Below are 19,554 nucleotides of genomic sequence, written 5' to 3'. Positions count from 1 at the left end.
AAATCTTTTGAATTGCCTTTCTATCTTCTTAGCCCCCTTTTTTTTCTATTTGTTTGTCTTTTCTTACTGATTTGTAGGGAGTTTTTAAATATTCCACACACTCGTATGTTACTTTTATAGGTTTGCAAATACCTTCTCCCTGTCTCTTAATCTTTCTTACAGTATATTTTCTAGTATGAAAGTTTTTAAATGTCATATTTATCATCTTTCCCTCCTGCTTTATGTGTTTTAGTCTTTGAAAACTAACTTTCTATTCTAAGAACATAAAGATAAGCCTATATTTTCTTCTAAAATTTTTTACATAGAATCTTTAGTCCACCTAAATTTATTTTTGATCATGGTATAGGATAAAGTTCTGGCTTTCTCTTTCCATTTTGATAGTTCCAACACCATGTATTGATTAGGTCATCCTTTACCCATTGATTTGAAAAGAGATTTGTCCAAGTTTCCATAAACAACTGGGCTAGAATCAGAAGTCTGGTATGTTAAACATCTTCCCAGCCCTGGCAAATGCCCATTTTCTTCCTCAGAATTTTCTTGGCTATTCTTGATCTTACACTCTTTAATCTGGGTTTTAGGGTGAGTGTGTGTGTCAGTTTCTGTGGAAAACCACCACGTTTGGCTTTAACTGGGATGACATGTAATTTACAGAGTACTTGGGGAAAGAGTTGACATATTTACAGGATTGTCTTCCTATCATGAACATGTTATCTCTCCACTTATTTTTGTCTTCTTTTAAATCCTTCAATAAAGTCATATAATTTTCTTCATATAGCTTTTGCATATCCTTTGTTGGTTTTAAAATTGGAGTTCTCCTTCAGTACATTATAGTTTTAATGCTACTGTGAATGAATTGCTTTTTTAAAATATTACATTTTGGGTAAAAATAATTTCTTCACTCCAGTGGGATCACAGATTAGAAGATTCCAACCCAGTTTTATCACAGCATTACCTTGGGGCACTTTAAATTGGGAGGAGCAGTTCATCGACCTGCCCTTCGCATACTCCCAGGGAAGCACCCACAGTTTCTACAAGGACCCACATACACTCTGTAAATGCTGAACAGCGCCAGGTTATTAGGTGATAGACCATACAGAACAGACTCCATCCTTGCCCTCATCGTGCTAACTGTAAGGAGGGAAGTAGACATTAAATAAATCCCACAGGTAATAATTGACAGTCTATTTTCCTATGAAAAGAAGATATGTATAGCTATGAAAACATAAAAGGGGGACCAGCTTGCACAGTCTAGGAGGGATATGAAAGATGAGTAAGTGTCCTCAGGCAAAATGGTTGTAGGATGAAGAGGTGCAAAGGCTCAATGGCAAGAGAGATCATGGCTCATTTGAGAAACTAGAATCGACGTGACAGCAATTGGGAGCTTGTTTGGAGGTTCTAGCAGGGGAGCGCAGCTACTCGTATACCCTTGACTGAAGACCGGTCCTCTCCTCTGGGGGGAAGGTCGTCCTCTTCGACTGAGCATGCAGCTTCAGCTTCGGGAGGGATGCACATGGATCGGTGAGGGAGGAGGGGGACACCCGCCTAGCCAGCCAGATTAGCCAAATCAACCCTGGCGATCAATGAGGTGACAGATGTCGCAGCCAGATCGCCCTCACATCCGACAGAGAGCAATTGGATGTTGGGAAACTGATGAGAAACAGGCAGGAGCAAGATAAGGGGCTCACAGCCCCAGTTAGGCATTTTGATTTTTTCATGTGCATGGTGGTGGGAAGCCATTGGAGGATTTCAAGCAAAGGGATGACATGATCAAATTTGCATTTTGAGAGATCCCTTTGGCTTCCATGTAGAGAATGATGGAGAGACATGAATGCATTTGAAATATTTGCAAGTAAAATCAACAGGACTTGGTAATGGATTGGATACAGAGATTGAAGAAGGGAGAGGTCAGGGATGACTTCTGGGCTTTTGACTGGAAGTAGATGCCTAGTGGTGATGTTTGTGGGGGTTGGGGACAAAGGAAAGGAATATGTTTGGTTTGGAGGAAGAAAATCAAGTTGAGCTCTGAACATATTAGACTGAGGTATCAAGGTGTAGATGTCATGTAATCATGGAGCTTAGAGAAGAGGTTGGGCTGGAGATATGGGGAAGGCATTGGCCTATTGGTGGTAATTGGAACTGTGGGAGTGAATGAGATCAAGTTGGGTAGAAATATGGAGGGAAAAGAAAAGGTGGCATGTAGGGTTGAGCTTTAAGGAAAACTAAAGTGGACCTGTAGATGTTGAACCTAACCTTATAGGTTAGAGACGTCAGAGATCATAAACCCAGGAGAATGGAGTGTCCTGGAAGTGGAGAGAAGAATTTAAGCAGGGAGTGATCAGGTAAGAACTCAGAAATGTCTATTGGACTTAACCACACTATTATCAATGAGGGGGGTAGACTTCTTTCCAGTTCCTATTCTGTGAAGGACACCAACAGAGGAAGACAGGACTGCTAGGACCAGAGATAGGGCTCCTGAGGTCTGGAGGGAAGCAGACATTTATGTAGGCATGGAAGAGACAAGCTCAGAGGTACAAAGAACCAGCGGGGCATGAAGACGTAGAACCCTTGCTAAACTGGAGAGAAGCATGCAACAACACATCAGGTTCCAGAAAGGCCAGACACCAAGTAAGGGAGTCAGGCTAATGTCACTCAGCTTTGAATCTAGACAGAGAAGATATTGTTCCTCAAGCAGAATGTGTCCCCTGGGGTGTTGGTTGGTAGAGGATCCATCATGTAGGTAACCAAGCATATGCCTATCCATGCTCTGGGGAGGCCCTGCTGAACAGTATAGATCCTTCATGACTGCCATTTCAGACTTACTGAGTTTTCAGATTTTTTCTAATGTTTTCAAAAGAAACTTTACATACAACTCCAGTATGAGAAACAGATTAGTTTGGAATTGCAGTTGAGATGAGGGACCACACCCTACCTTTTAATGGAACCCCTGGGGACCTGAGGAATAATGCAATTGAAAGCCTTTGGTCTTTCCAGATTTTCCAGTGCATGTGGCCAAGCCAGTGGTCAGCAAACTCATTAGTCAACAGAGCAGCAAACCGTGGCTCGCAAGCCGCAGTTTGCCGACCACTGGGCCAAGCCCAGGGAGGGTCGGGCTGTATGAGGTTTGCCCTTCTGGGATACTGCCTCACAAGCAAAATCAGTGTGTAATGCTGGTGTGTATTCTGTTAAGTGGAAGGTACTTTATTGCTGGGTTATTCCCACTTTTTTGCGATTATAAATTTATGTGGTTTTCCTGTGAACCTAATTTTCACCTTTAAGGGGAGTGGAGTATCTGGAGTATTATGTGTTTAAGAAACTGCTACTGCCAAAACCGGTTTGGCTCAGTGGATAGAGCGTCGGCCTGCGGACTGAAGGGTCCCAGGTTCGATTCCGGTCAAGGGCACATACCTTGGTTGCAGGCACATACCCAGTAGGAGGTGTGCAGGAGGCAGCTGATCGATGTTTCTCTCTCATCGATGTTTCTGACTCTCTGTCCCTCTCCCTTCCTCTCTGTAAAATATCAATAAAATGTGTTTAAAAAAAAAAAAAGAAACTGCTACTGATTTCCAGAGTGGCTGTACCATTTGTATTCCCAAGGGTAATGACTTCTAGTTGCTCTGTATCCTCACCAGTACTTGATATTATATTTTTTCAATTAGCCATTCTCATAGGTGTAATAGTGGTATCTCATTGTGGTTTTAATTTGCATTTTTTAAATGCCTAATGATGTCATGTATGTATTTTCCCTCCTTATATCTACTCTTTGGTATCTGTTCAAGTCTTTATTGATTTCAGAGAGAGGAAGGGAGAGGGATAGGATAGAAACAATGATGAGAATCATGGATCGGCTGCCTCCTGCACACCCCACACTAGGGATCAAGCCTGCAACCGGGGCATGTACCCTGACCAGGAAGCGAACCGTGACCTCCTGGTCCATAGATCAGTGCTCAATCATTGAGCCACACCAGCCAGGCTGTTCAAGTCTTTTGCCCATTTTTAAATGGAGTTGTTCTCTTACTGTGTTTTGAGTCTTTACTATTTTTTTTTTTTAGAGGTTCTAAAAGGCTTTTATTATCTCTTCCCAGGAAGACAGGACTTTTATATATTTTTTTAAATAAATCTTTATTGTTCAGATTATTACAGGTGTTCCTCTTTTTTTCCCCCATAGCTCCCCTCCACCTGATTCCCCACCCCACCCCACCCCATGCCCTTACCCCCCGCCACTGTCTTCATCCATAGGTGTAAGCTTTTTGTCCAGTCTCTTCCCGCACCCCTCACACCCTTTCCCCCCTGAGAATTGTCAGTCCACTCCCTTTCTATGTCCCTGATTCTATTATATTCACCAGTCCATTCTGTTCTTCAGATTTTTTATTCACTTTAGATTCACTTGTTGGTAGGTATGTATTTGATGTCATTTTGTTCATAATTTTTATCTTTACCTTTTTCTTCTTCTTACTCTTCTTAAAAAACACCCTTCAGCATTTCATGTAATCCTGGTTTGGTGGTGATGAACTCCTTTAGCTTTTTCTTATCTGTGAAGCTCTTTATCTGACCTACAACCAAGATTACTCTATCCAGCAAGAACCTACAACCAAGATTACTCTATCCAGCAAAGCTATCATTCAGAGATGAAGAATGATAGCTTTGCTGGATAGAGTAATCTTGGTTGTAGGTTCTTGCTGTTCATCACTTTGAATATTTCTTGCCACTCCCTTCTGGCCTGCATAGTTTCTGCCGAGAAATCAGCTGACAGTTGTATGAGTGCTCCCTTGTAGGTAACTAACTGTTTTTCTCTTGCTGCTTTCAAGATTCTCTCTTTGTCTTTTGCCCGTGGCATTTTAATTATGATGTGTCTTGGTGTGGTTCTCTTTGGATTCCTCTTGTATGGGGTTCTGTGCGCTTCCTGGACTTGTAAGTCTATTTCTTTCACCAGGTGGGGGAAGTTTTCTGTCATTATTTATTCTAATAGGTTTTCAATATTTTGCTCTTTCTCTTCTTCTGGCACCCCAAAAATTCGGATGTTGGTACGCTTAAAGTTGTCCCAGAGGCTCCTTACACTATCTTCATATTTTTGGATTTTTTCTTTTTGTTTTTCTGGTTGGGTGTTTTTTGTTTCCTCATATTTCAGATCTTTGGTTTGATTCTTGGGGTACGTTGATCTACAGTTGAGTTTCTGTATATTCTTTATTTCAGACAGTGTATGCTTAATTTCTGACTGGTCCTTTTCCATTTTTTTGGCATTCTCATTAAGGTCCTTGAAGGTCTCACTCAGCTCCTCGGAGGTCTCATCAAGTTCCTCAGCGGTTTTTAGAAGATTCTTGAGTAACCTTATAAATGTGGTTCTGAACTCTATGTCATCCATTAGTTTGGATTCCTCCATTTCTCTCATTTGTGACGTTTCTTTGTCTTCGCATTTTGCTGCTTCCTTGTGTTGATGGAGTGGCTTTGTGTGGTAGGTGACCTATAGGGGCCAATAGCTCAGCCTCCCCAATCACCTGAGGTGGACGCCTTTGGTACACCCCTTTGTGGGCTGAGTGCAAAGTCTTGGTGTAGTTAAGCCTTGATTGCTGTTGGTACACTGGGAGGAATTGATCTCCAAGCCAATTGGCTGTGAGGACCCGCTGTGTCTATAATGGAAGAACTGCTGCGTTGGAGACACGCTTATGGTGCAGGACTTGTTTCAGTGGGGCTTTGGTGCTCACTAAGTCTGCCTCTTGACTGTGTCACTTATGGATGTGAGGAGTTGAAATCTGGTGTCTCACACTGACCACTAGGTACACTGGCTTCTGGATCTCCAATGGGGTGCAGGTCAGCTACTGTCTGAGGCCACCCAGCAGGAGCTACAGCAAGAACTACAGTTTTCTCCTCTTTGCTTGGGTTTTGGAGGTTTTGGAGCTGTCTGACCCGGGCTGCAAGTTTGCTAGGTTAAACTGCGATAGGGCAGGCCATTCATATGCTAAAGCCGCTGCTTGGAGCTTGGGTGGGTTCGTAGATTGTGCAGGGCGGGGTCTTGGGGCATGACTAGGCTAGGGCGTGGCAAACAGCGATGGCTGCCAGTAAGCCGGCTCTGCATCCCGCGCCCCAGCACAATAAACAATTGTTCCTGCGCGAAGCCCTGCAAGCAAGCCTCCCTCACTTTCCGACCCCACGGCAGACAGTCCAGCTTCTCCCCGTAGGAGTTTGGGTCCCCCGCGTCTCCCCAGAAACTGGAGTTCAGAGTAATCGGGAGCTTATCTCCCTTTGGGTTGAAAACAGCAGCGCTCCCAGTCACCCGTCGCCAGCCCAATTCGCGCGTCTCTGTACCTGTTTTTCAGCGCTTGTGCACCCCTCAATGCTGTTTGCTCTTTCCTTCTAGTTGTAGAACTTCCACTCAGCCAGCTTTCCCGTGGTTCTGGGTGATAGACGTTTTGTCTTTTAGTTGTAGTTTTGAAATTGTTGTGCGAGGCAGCAGTTTAGGTGTTTACCTACGCCGCCATCTTGGATCTCCCGCTGAGTCTTTACTATTAATTCTAAATATTAAGTTCTTTGTTGGAGACTATCCGCTTAACAGTGTCTTCTACAGAACCAAAGTTTTCAATTTTGATTTTTTTTTTCTTTTCTAGAGCATGCTTTTGTGTCAGGTCTGCAAACTCTTTGCCTAACCCCAGGTCATAAAGATTCTCTTCTGTGTGTTTGTTTTTTTTAAGTTTTACAGTTTTATGTTTTACATTTAAATCTATGATTCACTTTGGTTTAATTTTTATATAAAATGTGAGGGTTTTTTTAGTTTTTTGTATGCCAATTTTTTCAACATTTGTTTGAAAAAAACTACCCTTTCACCATTGAATTGCTTTTGCATATTTGTCAAACATCAGCTGACTATGTTGCTGTGGGTCTATTGTCCTCTTTGTTCCATTTCTTTGATTTGTGTGTCTCTCCCTTTGCCAATACCAAACTGTCTTGACTACTGTAGCTTTATATTAAACTAGTAGCCCCGCACACGAATCCATGCGCCAGTAGCTCTCTGCGGGGCCTGGCCGCTCCGCGCCCGCTGCCCAGAGGCTCTCTGCGGCTGGGCGCAGAACACTTGCCTCGTTGCCATGGCGATAAAGCAAGCATTCCGCCAAGCTGCTCACACTGCCTGCTCTCAGCGGCCGCCTCCCCCAGGACTGGGGGACTCCAGCAGGGCTGAGAGGACTGGGCACCGTCATCTTGTGGCTATGGGTGCCACTGTCTTTTGTGATGGAGTGACGGTTAATTTGCATATTACCTTTTTGTTAAATAGGATCTTTCTTAAAGATGGTGGGTTTCCTCCAACTTTATTCTTTTTCAAAATTGTTGTTCTACTTCTTTTGCCTTTCCATACATTTTAGAATCACCTTAGCCACAAAAAAATATTGCTGGGATTTTTATTAGAATTGGATTAAATCTACATATTATGGGGTCTGAGGGGTATTTCAGTGGGATTGCTTGTTCACTATGTGCTATAGCCTTTAATGATGCAAGTCAGCCTGCTCCTGCCTTCCTTTGCTGTGTTGTGGTTATTCGAGTTAAAGCCCAGCTTATGACTGGTTACTTTGGTATCTTTTGAAGTCTGGCAGTAACAGATGTGGTCTATATCACTGTGGTACTAACAACCATGAAAAGATGACTAGTATGAGTTGCTTGTGGGCCTGGCCATGCTCTGGGTCAGTAAGCCATCATTCACAGCCTTGGTTTCCATGAGTCTCAACTAAAGAGTAGTTTGTGAGCAGGATCATGATAGTTTGCCAGCCCTTAGAGCAGTGGTTCTCAACCTTTCTAATGCCGCGACCCTTTAATACAGTTCCTCATGTTGTGGTGACCCCCAACCATAAAATTATTTTCGTTGCTACTTCATAACTGTAATTATGCTACTGTTATGAATCGTAATGTAAATATCTGTGTTTTCCGATGGTCTTAGGCTCTACAGCAGCGGTTTCTCAACCTGTGGGTCGCGACCCTGCTAGTGGTTCTCAACCTGTGGGTCATGACCCACAGGTTGAGAACCGCTGCTGTAGAGCCTAAGACCATCGGAAAACACAGATATTTACATTATGATTCATAACAGTAGCAAAATTACAGTTATGAAGTAGTAACGAAAATAATTTTATTGTTGGGGGTCACCACAACATGAGGAACTGTATTAAAGGGTCGCAACCCACAGGTTGAGAAATCCTTAGAGGATTCTCTCTGCCTCGAGGTCTTTACTCTTCTGCCATAGGGTCACAGAACTGTCATGTTCTGGGCATAATCAGATTTTTTTCCTCTGGATTTTCCTTAATTTCTTCTGCCTGGCATAGCAGCCCCACTGCATTAGAAATATATTCATGATACAATGAATTGCTTCCTCCCTGCTGCTGTGGTAATGTCATCCGTGACATGGGGCTTCTCATACTTGTTGACCCCTCTCCCCTTTGGTCTTTACAGTGACATCTTCCCCAGCTCACAGCCATGGCTTCTCTTGTCCGAGGCGATGGTGCAGACTTCCAGCGGAAGTGGGGTGCTAGGAATCACCTGTTGCCCGTGCCTCAACCTGCCCATTATTGCCCTACCATCCCCTCTGTCTCTTGGCTGACTTCAGAATAAAAGAAAAGCTGCTTTCTACTCTCTGAACTAAATAAGAACAGGGGTCCTTCTAAGGTGTCTCTTCCCCTCTGGGTATATATATGAGATTATTCACCAGAATAATCTTCTTGTGCAACAGAAGTGGGTCTATCACCTAATAAATTATTTGAGGTTGCCTTTTGGTGGCTGCTTCTCTCCCGGCATGAGGTTCTTGGTTATCTGCTCAGACTTACAAAAAACTAAAATTATTTATACGTCTTTCATTTTATAAACTCATCTGGGTAAACCCCCACCCTACCCCACCCCAAAGCTGTTCAACCCTTCAATCAGCTCTGTGCCCGTGTGGGACCCTGCACTCTCTGGGCCTGGGGTGGGGGTGGGGGGTGCTGCCAGGCCAGCCATCATGAATGCAGATGCTGCACCGGAACACCTGGCATCTCAGTTCTTTAGTTTTATGGACATGAACAGTGCAGTATCAGATTGTGAATATAACATTTGAAATGTACTCTATGATCTCACTAAGAATCCCCATGATGAAAATTTCCCGTTTGTTAACTGATCTTTTTTAACACTTTGGTCCTCATTTCCCAGTTATATAAGGCAGGAGCCTCCACAACTATGTCCTTCCTATAGAGGAGGAGCAGAGGCTCTATAAGAGGTCAAATGACTTACCCAAGGTCACCGAGCAATGAAGAACAGGGCCAGGACCTCAGCTTGGGTCTGTCCAACTCCCAAGTTGGTAGCAAGGATGTGGACACTGGTTTTGACCTCTTTTGCTGGTGTGTGTGTGTGTGTGTTGGGAGGGGGCTTATTTTCTGTTATTTAAGTGGGGTGAGTTCCACTTTTCTGCTTGGAGACCAGCATGGTCTTTACTGGAAAGTATCTCTGGTCAGCTTCCAGCACTGCATTGTGTCATTTGAGGAAAGGGGTCTGTGCTTGTGTGTTCTCGCACACATGCCCTGCTCGGGCTCCTCAGCAACCTTCTTCTCTTCTGCAGCATCTCCATTTGGGGAGTGAAAGAGTGGGAGGAGGAGGATGGTCCTTTCACTTTAATATTCTGTGACCATGGACAGAAAATGCTGTCAGCTCCTTTACCCCATTTCTGCATTTTATTTTCCCAGACCAAAAAACAGACGAGAGAAAGCTGCCTCTTGAAAGATACTCTTGTCCCCCCAAAATTCAGTCTCTTTCTTGATGGAATTTTTGAGATTCAGTTGTGAGCTGATCACACAGGATTGGCTTTTTGTTTGTTTTAATCCCCACCCGAGGATATTTTTCCATTGATTTTTAGGGAGAGTAGAAGAGAAAAGGAAAGAGAGAGAAACATCAATGTGAGAGAAACATACCGATTGGTTGCCTCCTGCACAAGCCCTGACAAGGGCCTGGGCCTGGGAGGAGCCTGCAACCAAGGCAAGTGCCCTTGACCGGAGTTGAACCCAGGACCCTTTGGCCTGCAACCCAACACTCTATCCACTGAGCCAATATCCACTGAGCCAAACCCGCTAGGGCTGGCCTTTTTTTTTTTTAAGGCATAAGGAGAAACACTTTACTCTTCAGTTTTTAATCCTTTAAGTACGTACATCCCTTCTAACTTGACCATTCTCTTTCCTATTATGTTTCACTTCCTGTGGACCTTAGTGTTGACATTGTCTTAATGATAGTCACAGACTCATCACATCTCAGCAAATGCTCACATACTTACTGTATGTGAGGGTTTCCTTACACCCTTCATCTAAGACTCCAATAATTACAGGCTGCTGCTGTTCCTTGTGATTAAGCCCCTATCCCAGTGGTCGGCAAACTCATTAGTCAACAGAGGGGCAAACTGCGGCTGCGGCTCGCGAGACACAGTTCGCCGACCACTGATCTAAGGAAACGGAATGTTCCTAAATATTTCACCCTCTAGACTCTGAGGGGTGTCTCAACAGCTGAAGTTGTGTGTTCTGCCTCCCAGTACACACAGCCTGCCCCCAGGGGTGGGGGGTTCTTCTTTCCCTATTCCCTGAGAGCAGCTGTGCTAAACATGGACTACTGCCAGGTCCTCCGCTTCCGCCATCCTGTGATGATTTGGGGCCACACATACAAATGCTAACCTGAGCATGGATTGGCTGTAGGCCCCTCTCTCACACAGACCCAGAATAAGAAAACCCAAGTTTGTGGTGGTTTCTTCTGTAGGATGTCACCACACGGTGGCTCCTATTTATGAAGTCCTCCCTCCTTCACTTTATGCCAGGCCCTGGGCCAAGCACTTTGTCTTGTTTTTGTCATAAAACATAGGCTTAGACTCTACTGTTCCCATTTTACAAGTGAGAAGGCGGTGGCACAGGGAAGATGTGGCTTGTTCAGGGTCACACAACCTATCAGTGGCAGCATCAGGAGTGGAAGTTGGCAAAGCCCCGTACATAGATACTGTCCTTAAACAATGAAGCAACCCTAGTGGGGGGGGGGGGGGGGCGGCCAAGGAAAATCTGGAGTGGATCTCTTTAGGGGGATAGTCCAGCCACCTCTCCTCCACCCACCCGTAGGAATGCCTTGTTCTGGGTCAGCACACCCACTAGCCTGCCTGGAGATGGCCAAGTGGCTGCCAGGAAGGACCCTGAAATTCACTCCATCTCCCAGGTGGTTCTGAGGCAGTGGGCCCTGACTCTCTTGGGGACATACTCTGGACGCCTGGGGAAGGCCCCAAGCTTAGCAGGCAAAGGCTGCTGCTGCAAAACCAGGGCCAGGGCTGAGCCAGCCCCTTACCCCACCTCCCTGTGGAGGAAGAGGAAAGTGGAAGATATTCCTACCCTCTCCTGCTCTTAACCTCCAGTAAAAATTACACACCTTCATTGCCTCTGCTATTCCTAGCCACTCTTCCCCAGCACTCTCCCCACCTCGGCATACTTAACCTGATGCTCACGAGCTTGCACAGGTGACACAGTGGCACTGCCTCCAGGACATGTTTTCTCGCCAGTGCAGCCCCCTGTGCTGAGTAATAACTGATCCCACTACACATGTACATCCATGACAAGTTGTGTGCTCTCCCTCTGCCCCTGCGTGGAAGGGACAGAATCCAACCTTCCAGCTCTGATACCTCCGGAAAGGCTGAATGGGTGTCTCTGTTGACTTAGGTTCTCAATGTGGGCTGAGGAGAGCAAAGGCTCCAGGCCTCCTGCCTCTAGCAAAGCTGTCATTTCGCTGGGGGCACTTCTTGGAAAGTGCAGTGACTGTGGTGGTCTTAGCAACTGAGGAGCAGCCCTGAGTGCCATTCCTGGTCTGGGCCGCAAGAGGCCAAGGTGCAACTTCCTAAGTTTCTAGAGCAAGAGGGCGCCAGATGTCAGAACTCTGTGGCAGGCCCCAGGCCCCAGTCTTTATTTGCGTCCTTATTAGCCTTCCTGGGTTGTGACTATGTACAGATGCATTCACAAAGTGATGGGCTATAAGACTCCATTACCAACAGCATCTGATTAATCATTTAAAATGTCTGAGCTGAGCAAGTGAAGGTTTCAGATTCCAGGAAGGAGCTGACTGAGGAGCCTTCAGCCGAAAAGGCCTCTGCTCACATTTCTTGTGAGTCATCTCTGCCCTGGCCCTGTGTGGCCTGGAACTCCACTTGCCTTTTGCCTGCCCAGAACCAGGTTTTGTGAATGGCACCTTTGCGGTTGCACACTACGGCAGTCCTAGAACTTGGGCTGCAGGTTTGTGTGTCTGGCCAGGTTGTAGTAGGCTGGTGGCCCTGTAAAGACCCCAGGGCTTGGTGGGCAGGCAGTTGGGCACAGGGGCTGTAGGCCTCCTAGCATCTTTTTCTGTTTACTCTGCTTCCAGCACAGAGGCAAGAGGGTAAGTGGGAGCCTCTGACAGAAGCTGCTCTGCACCTAAGACTTGCCTGGGCCTTTCTGACCTAGTGTGGGCCTCTGGGTCAACACTGTATGCTCATATCCCCCTTCCTTCCCTCCTCTTTACCCCCTCTCCCTCTCTGTTCCACTTGCATTGACATGGCAAAGCCCCTTGGTAGGCCCCACCCTGGGCTGGAGCTGAAAACATTGAGGGTTGGTGCCGACGGGCTGTTTGGGGCCAAGAACGACAAGCCGGTAAGATGAACCTGATCTCCCAATTCAACAGCAGTTTTCTAGGAATAGAGTCCCTTCAGTGCCTTCTTGCCTGGGTCCAGGGCACAGGCTTCTGGCATTGGCTGGACAGGGTGGTCTTGGCTACCAAACCCATGGACAGCAAATAGGTGGGTTAGCCTTGTGGCTGATGTGTATGTAAACAGATTGGCCCTACCCTTTTGTCCCCAAGCTGCCCACAGTGGGGCACTTGATCTCCAAGGAGCTCAATCTGAGCAGTCCCTGTACCTGGGCACTGACTGAACTGCCTGCTCCCAACCCCCACTGCTTTTTGACCCACCCTCCCTGCCCCCTCCTTTTTTTTTAAACCTTTTATTTTCAAATAACTTTAGGCTTACATAAGAGTTACAGAAATGGCAGTTTCTGTATAGTGTTCACCCAGCTTTCTCTAATGTTTAACATCTTACATAGCCATAGTTCTGCCCCTTTTTTTGTCCTGCATTCCAGAAGAGACCATGGCCAGGAAGGCCACGTGACCTGGGTAGGGAATATGTACACTGGCATCATCTGCGCCTCAGCCCCTGCTGTAACCAATGCTGCTAGTGACTTCAGTGCACATGCGTCCCCTGGCTTCGAGTATCCAGGACGGGTGTCATGGCCCAGGACTGGGGCAGCAGGGGCTGCATACTGGCAGGTCAACCAGGGTGGTGTAGGAGCTCTCAGGCAGAGTCATCCATTGGGTGGCAGGGATGGGGACGAGTGGAAGGTGAGGAGCAGTGGTGTCCCGGGGCAGACTAGGCCGTGCAACTCAGTGCAGCAGGCACCCTCTGGGGGTGCAGTTCCTCGGACCCTCCAGGTAGGTAAGGCACCTAGGAAGATACAGATGTAAAATATGCCATTTCTGGGCCCCACAGTGGGTACGCTGTGAGGAACTGTGAGGTCTTCCTCAGAGCAAGTCACTTTTACCTCCACACCTGCCCTGCCCCGTGTACTCTTCCACCACGCCATCTTCTTGACAGTTTGGGGGCAGAGATTCTGTCCTCAGCTAATGGAAAGAAAAAAGTCACAAGGGCTTTGGAAGATTTGGTGCTCCAGGAAATAAGTGATTCGGGTTTCTAAGGTATGTACAGCTCTTACCACCCCTGTGGAGGCCGACGCAGTCCTCTGGTCTAAGTCCTCTGTTTTACAGCCAGACTGATTATTTCTAACCTCTGTGGACAGTGTCTGGGAGTAATGAGCTCAGAGTACTTATCGCCCCAGGATTCGGAGTATGTCATGTGAAATACACCCTGGCAAGGACAAACTGAACTAAAGGAGAAAGTGATAGAGGAAGTGAGACAGGGACATTTTTGTGTTCCTGACTAAGCTGCCTGCGGTTCAGTGGTTCTGACAGGAGAGAAGCGGTGAGGGGGATAGGGTTGGGAAGACTGAGTGGCACTGTGTATGCAAGGCCTCAGCACTGGTCCTGGCACATCTGTGAACACCTCAATAAATGGCAGCTTAAGAGAAACAGCAGGATCTTTCACATGGAAACCCAACCTTGGGCTGGGTCTCAGGCCTGGATCAAGCAGGCTACTTCTAGAGCTGGCAGGGGAGGGGGCCTTTCTATCCCAGGGCAGCAGAGCCAGTGCGACGACAGGAAGGGATTACTCAAGGGGTTCCACAGCCAATTGTGTCCTCAGTTTCCCTGTCCAGGCAGGGTCAAGGGAGATTGGGGACTTGGACCTGTCATCTAGGCAGATGGCAGGTGACACCTTGCTGCAGTGACTCGAGCCTGGAGTGCCCAGGCCTTCAGTAGGTAGGGTGGGCTCTGGCTGGTGTGAGAGAGGACTGTCCAGAGCCCATTCACTCCTACTCCCTTTTCTATCCTAGTTTGACCTGGGCAGGCCTAGCTTGTCAAAGGCCCGAGTTCAGATCCTGCCCCTGCCTGGCCATGTGTGTTTGAACAAGAAACTTTAATCTCTGTAAACCTGGAGTTCCTATCTCAAGGTTATTGGTAGGACCAAGTCAGGTAACACACCTTATCAGGCCTCAGAACAAATGGGTTATCTTCTCTTCAACTAAGCTTTCATGGTGATGAGCCTTGTGTCCCAGACCCCCGAACAACTTTGCCTGTGTTGCTGAGTGGGGCCAAATGAAAGCACACTGAGATTAAGAGAAGGGAAGGGGATATCTCGGTGGCGGGCCACTGATACAATGGGAGAAACTTGGAAAGCTACTACTAACCCGGCATATTCTAGCTACTATACCAGGCTCCAGAGAGAGGAAGTTACCCAGAGAGGAGGTATAAAAATAGACAGGCAAAAAATAGAACTGAAAGAAGATTGCCAAATGACTGGTTTAATTTATAAGATTCATGTATTCGTGAACTTTCAGAAAGTTTAAAATCCTAACTGCCTAAAACTAAGTCTGATGGTGGTGGTTTTGAGATTTTCTTAAAAGATTCTCTGAGACCAGGGTTGACCATCAGCATTTTAAGGATGTCCTTACGGGAAGAGAGGCCGCAAATCAGCTGACGAGTAAAGGGTGGTTGGGGTCCTTCTTGACCGATGGATTTGTTTTGCACTCAAATCCCTTAACAGAGCACTTAGTCCTGGCAGGGCTTAGATTTCCATCTCCATTCTGAGACAGAGGAAGCATGTTAGGCTCCGGGCGTCCCTCCCACTGGACCAGATTTTCATCCCTGCCTTCCACGGTGTTGTGTGAAAGTTTAGAGGTTGGGCACATTCTGATACTGTTCATTGCCCAGGTATGAAAAACTAAGATTCTTGGTTATTCTTTTAGGGACTAAAGCACCTTTCTAGGAGATTTTTGTTACTCTCTCTCGGGAAAGGGCTTAATGGTATCTAAAGAAACATTCCTCCAGAACTCTATAGGGTACGGGACATACTAATAGTGTTGCTTGGTTTATAAACCAAGTTGGGTCAGTTAATGCTGGCCAGATCGCAATGGACATTTCTTATCTAAATTCTGGCTGCCTTGGTGCCAGGCAGCAGTATAGGTTCCCTAGTGCTTGTCCCTGCAGGAATCAGTGTCCTGAGGAGGAGGGGAAGTAGCTGAGGTGTTCAGCCCCTTCCTCCCTTCATTATCCACAACAGCATAAGCAGAAAGGCACCTGGTCTGGGAGGCATGGGCTCTGTAGGGCCCAGGGTTTGTGCCATTCATTCTCACCCTCTCTCCTCTCTCCACTCCAGTGTATGTGGTAGAAGACCAAAGAAGAGATGACCTGGGCCCATCCTCCTGCCTCACAGCATGCTGGACTGCTCTCTGTTGTTGCTGTCTCTGGGACATGCTCACCTGACCAGTCTGTCCCTGCTGTCCTGCCAGCTCTTCCGCCACCTCCAACAGCTGTGCCTGCCCCATCTCTTCTGATTGCTAAAATAAATGATTAGCTCTGCACAGACACTTCTACCTTCAACCCAGTGGGATTCTAGATTAGCCGGGGTTACTGACGTCTACTCCAGTGACTGTATCTTTCTAATGTGCAAAATTAATTTCCTATTGGCCTTTCACAAATGTGCTAAATGACTTCCCTTTTATTTTTTTGGCCAAAGGCTTAGTTATGAAATATATATTTATAATTTTTAAAGTATACTTTCAAGGTAGTGGCATAATATATCACTGAATGATTTCTTTGCTAACACCCTGTATGTTTCAATAAATTTGTCTAAACTTCAACTGTCTGAATTATTCCAGGTAAAATTTAAGCTGTGGGTATCTCAGCTAGTGGCCGCTGTCCAATATATGATGAGGGGCTTATTTGCCTTTTCATTCTGGCTCTGTATGAGCAGGGTGGGTGTTACTAGGAAACTAGGTCCAAGGCTGGGGCCTGCAGTCAGATCATGGGGCCCTCGCCGAGCGAGCCTTTTCTCCCTAGTCCCATTCAAAGATGGGCTCACCAATGAGCCAGAGCCACTTTTACCCAGAGCCTAGGAAAGGGCCTGTTGGTAACTATGGGCTGTCTCTGGCAGGAAGGAGAACAGGAGTCCAGAGTCCGGCCAGACCCAAAGCTTTCTTTTCCTGCTGAGACACACAGACACACACACACACTCATAATTCAAATCAGTAAACCATGCCACCCATCTTAGCTTTGGCCACAGGGTGGCGCTGAGCTACCAGAGCAGCAAGTCAGAGTTTCCCTTAAGGGCCTGCCCTGCCAGCCCCAAGAGGCTGCAGTTGACAACTCCCTGCCTTCCTCTGCCTGCCCACCTTCCCTTTAAGCAGTTATATGCTTATGAATATTTAACTACCAGTTCTCTCTCCTTAAAAATAAACACAACGCCACGATTTTGTAGCATCACCTGATTTCTGTGGAGTAAATGGTCGCACCATAGCTGATTTCAAGTTCCCATGATGTCCTGAGAGTTGGGAAGAGAAGCACAAGAGTACACTGTTATGTAGTGGTGCCACCGTCCAGATATAAGACTGTTAACCTCAAAAACATAGATCACAGGCAGATTTAATTATTAGATGTTTTGAGTATTTATTACCCTTGTTCTTTAATAATTTAATTGTAAAGTTACATAATTTAATTTTTAATAATGGATGTATTTAACAACTGGCTTGCAATAAAATTCCTAAAAACTGAATAACTGGCTCTCCTGAGCCAGTATAAGCCAGCTCCAACACACCACCGCCCCCAAGCCTCTAGAGGCCTCAGGATGTAGTGTCCACCTTATGACCAAAGGGAGACAGTCTTGGAGGTGCTTCTGGCTTATTAAATTTTCTTTTGGGATGTTTGGGAAAAAGCAGGAAAGGAATCTTTAGGCATACTGCCACCAAAGACTGCTGTCCTCACTTAAATTCAGCTATGCCCTGGTCTCCTTTCTTTCCTACTTGCACATTCTATGGAGGCTGTGAGCTTGAGGGGTTTACTTGAAGGATCAGAGAGGAAAAAATAAATGGGGACGACTTCGATGCAGAAGGAGCAGGGCCCCAGCCCCAGAGAGGGACAGGGAGGAGCTCAGGTAGAGATAGCCTCTGCCTCTCTGTTCTCATCCATCGGCTCAAGAAAAGCAAACTTAGCAGAGTGGCACAGATGCCTTTTATTGGTCTGACCAGCATGACTAGTAGGGGGCGGGCATGGGCACAGCTCTCCTACCTGTCCTGGCTCCCATCTCCCCTCTCCTGGGAGTTCAGGACTCACCCCCAGGGGAGAAGAGTATCTTAGGCAGAGATGGCAGGCAGAGCCAGGATAAAAACTATGGGCTTGGGGTTTGAAAGGGGCTCAGGGTGATGTAGAAAACATAGGGTTACCAGGCCATCCAGATAAAACGTCCATCAGGGTACAGCAGAGGCTATTTCCCTACACGAGCCCCTTGTCCTTGCCAGGAATGGGAGGGGTCAGGAGGAAAAGCTTCCCTAGAGGCTTCCTACTGTGCCCTTCGTGCCATCAGCATCTCCCGGATGTTGTCCTCAGCTTCCTTCACGCTGCGCTCCAGGTAGGATTTTTTCTGCTGCAATGTGAGGTAAGAAACAAGGTTAGGGTGAATGGGACGGGTTGGCAGATACAACTTTTATGCCCAGTGGTCATGGCTTCTCCTCTGTGACAGTGACTTCAGGAGCATGTTGCTGACTGGGAGCCAGGTACACACACCTGACCCCTGACCCACGGCGGGAGGAGGTCGCTTGGTACAGAAAGCAGCGTGCTGTAGAAGGCAGTAGCACTCTTCCCCTAGAAGGAAGTAGACTCTAAAAACAGGCGTCTGGGTACATGAATTTACACCAGACAAAGGCCAGGAAATGCCAGGACAAAGCTCCAGCCCCATAGCAGACTGTCTCTCAAGGTTTTCCATGGGCCCAGCCAGGTCCAGTAGCCGCCACCACTGCCGAATGGACCATGTACCCTCTGCTCTGTCCAGTGAGATGACAGGCTTCATGAGTCCTAAAAAGTTGTATCACACATCTCACCCTGGCAGATGAGTCAGGATGAAATCTGCTTTTCTAATGAAACTGCTGCCTGCCAGGAATCCAGGACAGTGACACACTGAGTAAAACAGACCCTTTGGAAGTTTACCTCCTTCCCCATCTGGGTCCTAAATTAAAAATCTCAACTTAGACAAAGAACTTTACTTTCAGGAGCCACATCTGGACCAGGATTACAAAAGATTAGTCAAAGGAAATGATGTCTGTACATTATTTGCCCTGTGGTCACCCCAGAAGTATGGTGGCTTCACCACTGGTCCCTGCCCTGAAGACATAGTTGTGGCTGCATTCCCCTTACCAGACATGAAATGAAGGCTCCCTTTTTGAGGAAAACTCAAAATTCCCTGCAAGGATGTGTGTGACTAAGCCAGTAATGCACAGCACTGGCCCAGGCGGTGCAGATGCGGCCAGTGCCTTTCTCTCAAACCTACTCCTTCACACGAGCAGCTGTGGCTTCACACTGACCACTAGAGTGCCCAAGAGCCAGGGAAAGGCCAGGGCAAAGGACAGGTGAGCAGCCTGGTCTGATAGGCCTCGCAGGAAAATCTAAATGAATCCACTATCACTCGAGGCCTGTGCCACTTAACCTCACTACATATCCCTGCCTCTAGCTTCTCCCACTCTCCAGCCAGATACTTATTATACATTTAGAGATTTTTTTCCCCTGCAGGTGCCAAATGTTGTGGCATCCACCAATCTTTATCAGTTTTTATGTGAACCTCTAATTCCTGTTTGTCTTCTTACTTCAAATTTCTTAAAGTTGAGAAAAAGCAGTATCTCTTTACCCATCTCCCATCTGTCCAACTTCCACACAATTCCTTACAAACAACAGGAGCACCATAAAAACTCATAGAACCATATAACTTGTTGGCCACAAGTGTATGTTCTTGCTAAAGAATTTTAATTACATTGCTAGACCTGACATAGTCCTATCATTGTGATACCAGAGTGGAAACTTAAACTTTCTTTGATAAACAACCTTTAGACTGTACTTGTGGTGAGTTAAAAAGAAAAATAC

The 19,554-nt window shown here is 46.5% G+C and overlaps 2 protein-coding genes across 5 annotated transcripts in view; one reads left to right on the top strand and one right to left on the bottom strand.

Moving 5' to 3' along the window:
• Window positions 1–16,289, top strand: part of CYSTM1 (cysteine rich transmembrane module containing 1) — a 62,021-nt gene extending 45,732 nt beyond the window's left edge. For both annotated transcript variants that reach the window (XM_080672991.1, XM_080672992.1), the window contains exon 3: window positions 15,806–16,289. In XM_080672991.1, the coding sequence (XP_080529117.1) occupies window positions 15,806–15,912 (107 nt within the window). In that variant the 3' untranslated portion in view covers window positions 15,913–16,289. The remainder of the gene's footprint in view (window positions 1–15,805) is intronic.
• PFDN1 (prefoldin subunit 1) overlaps window positions 1–19,554 on the bottom strand; it is an 89,080-nt gene that overhangs the window by 6,772 nt on the left and 62,754 nt on the right. For 2 of the 3 annotated variants that reach the window (XR_013960840.1, XR_013960841.1), the window contains exons 4-5: window positions 17,868–18,067; window positions 16,913–16,969 (exon numbers count right to left, since the gene is read on the bottom strand). Coding sequence is in view for 1 of the 3 variants with exons in the window: in XM_080672990.1 (XP_080529116.1) it covers window positions 17,984–18,067 (84 nt within the window). In the remaining 2 variants the exon portion in view is untranslated. Of the gene's footprint in view, window positions 1–16,912; window positions 16,970–17,071; window positions 18,068–19,554 lie in introns of those variants that run through there. The other variant, XM_080672990.1, reaches the window with a different exon arrangement.

This window comes from Plecotus auritus (assembly GCF_963455305.1).
Source record: "Plecotus auritus genome assembly, chromosome: 6".
In the NCBI taxonomy this organism is placed as follows: Eukaryota; Metazoa; Chordata; class Mammalia; order Chiroptera; family Vespertilionidae; genus Plecotus; species Plecotus auritus.
The sequence above is the reverse complement of the archived record's forward strand: the minus strand, read 5'-3'. Positions and strand labels throughout refer to the sequence as shown.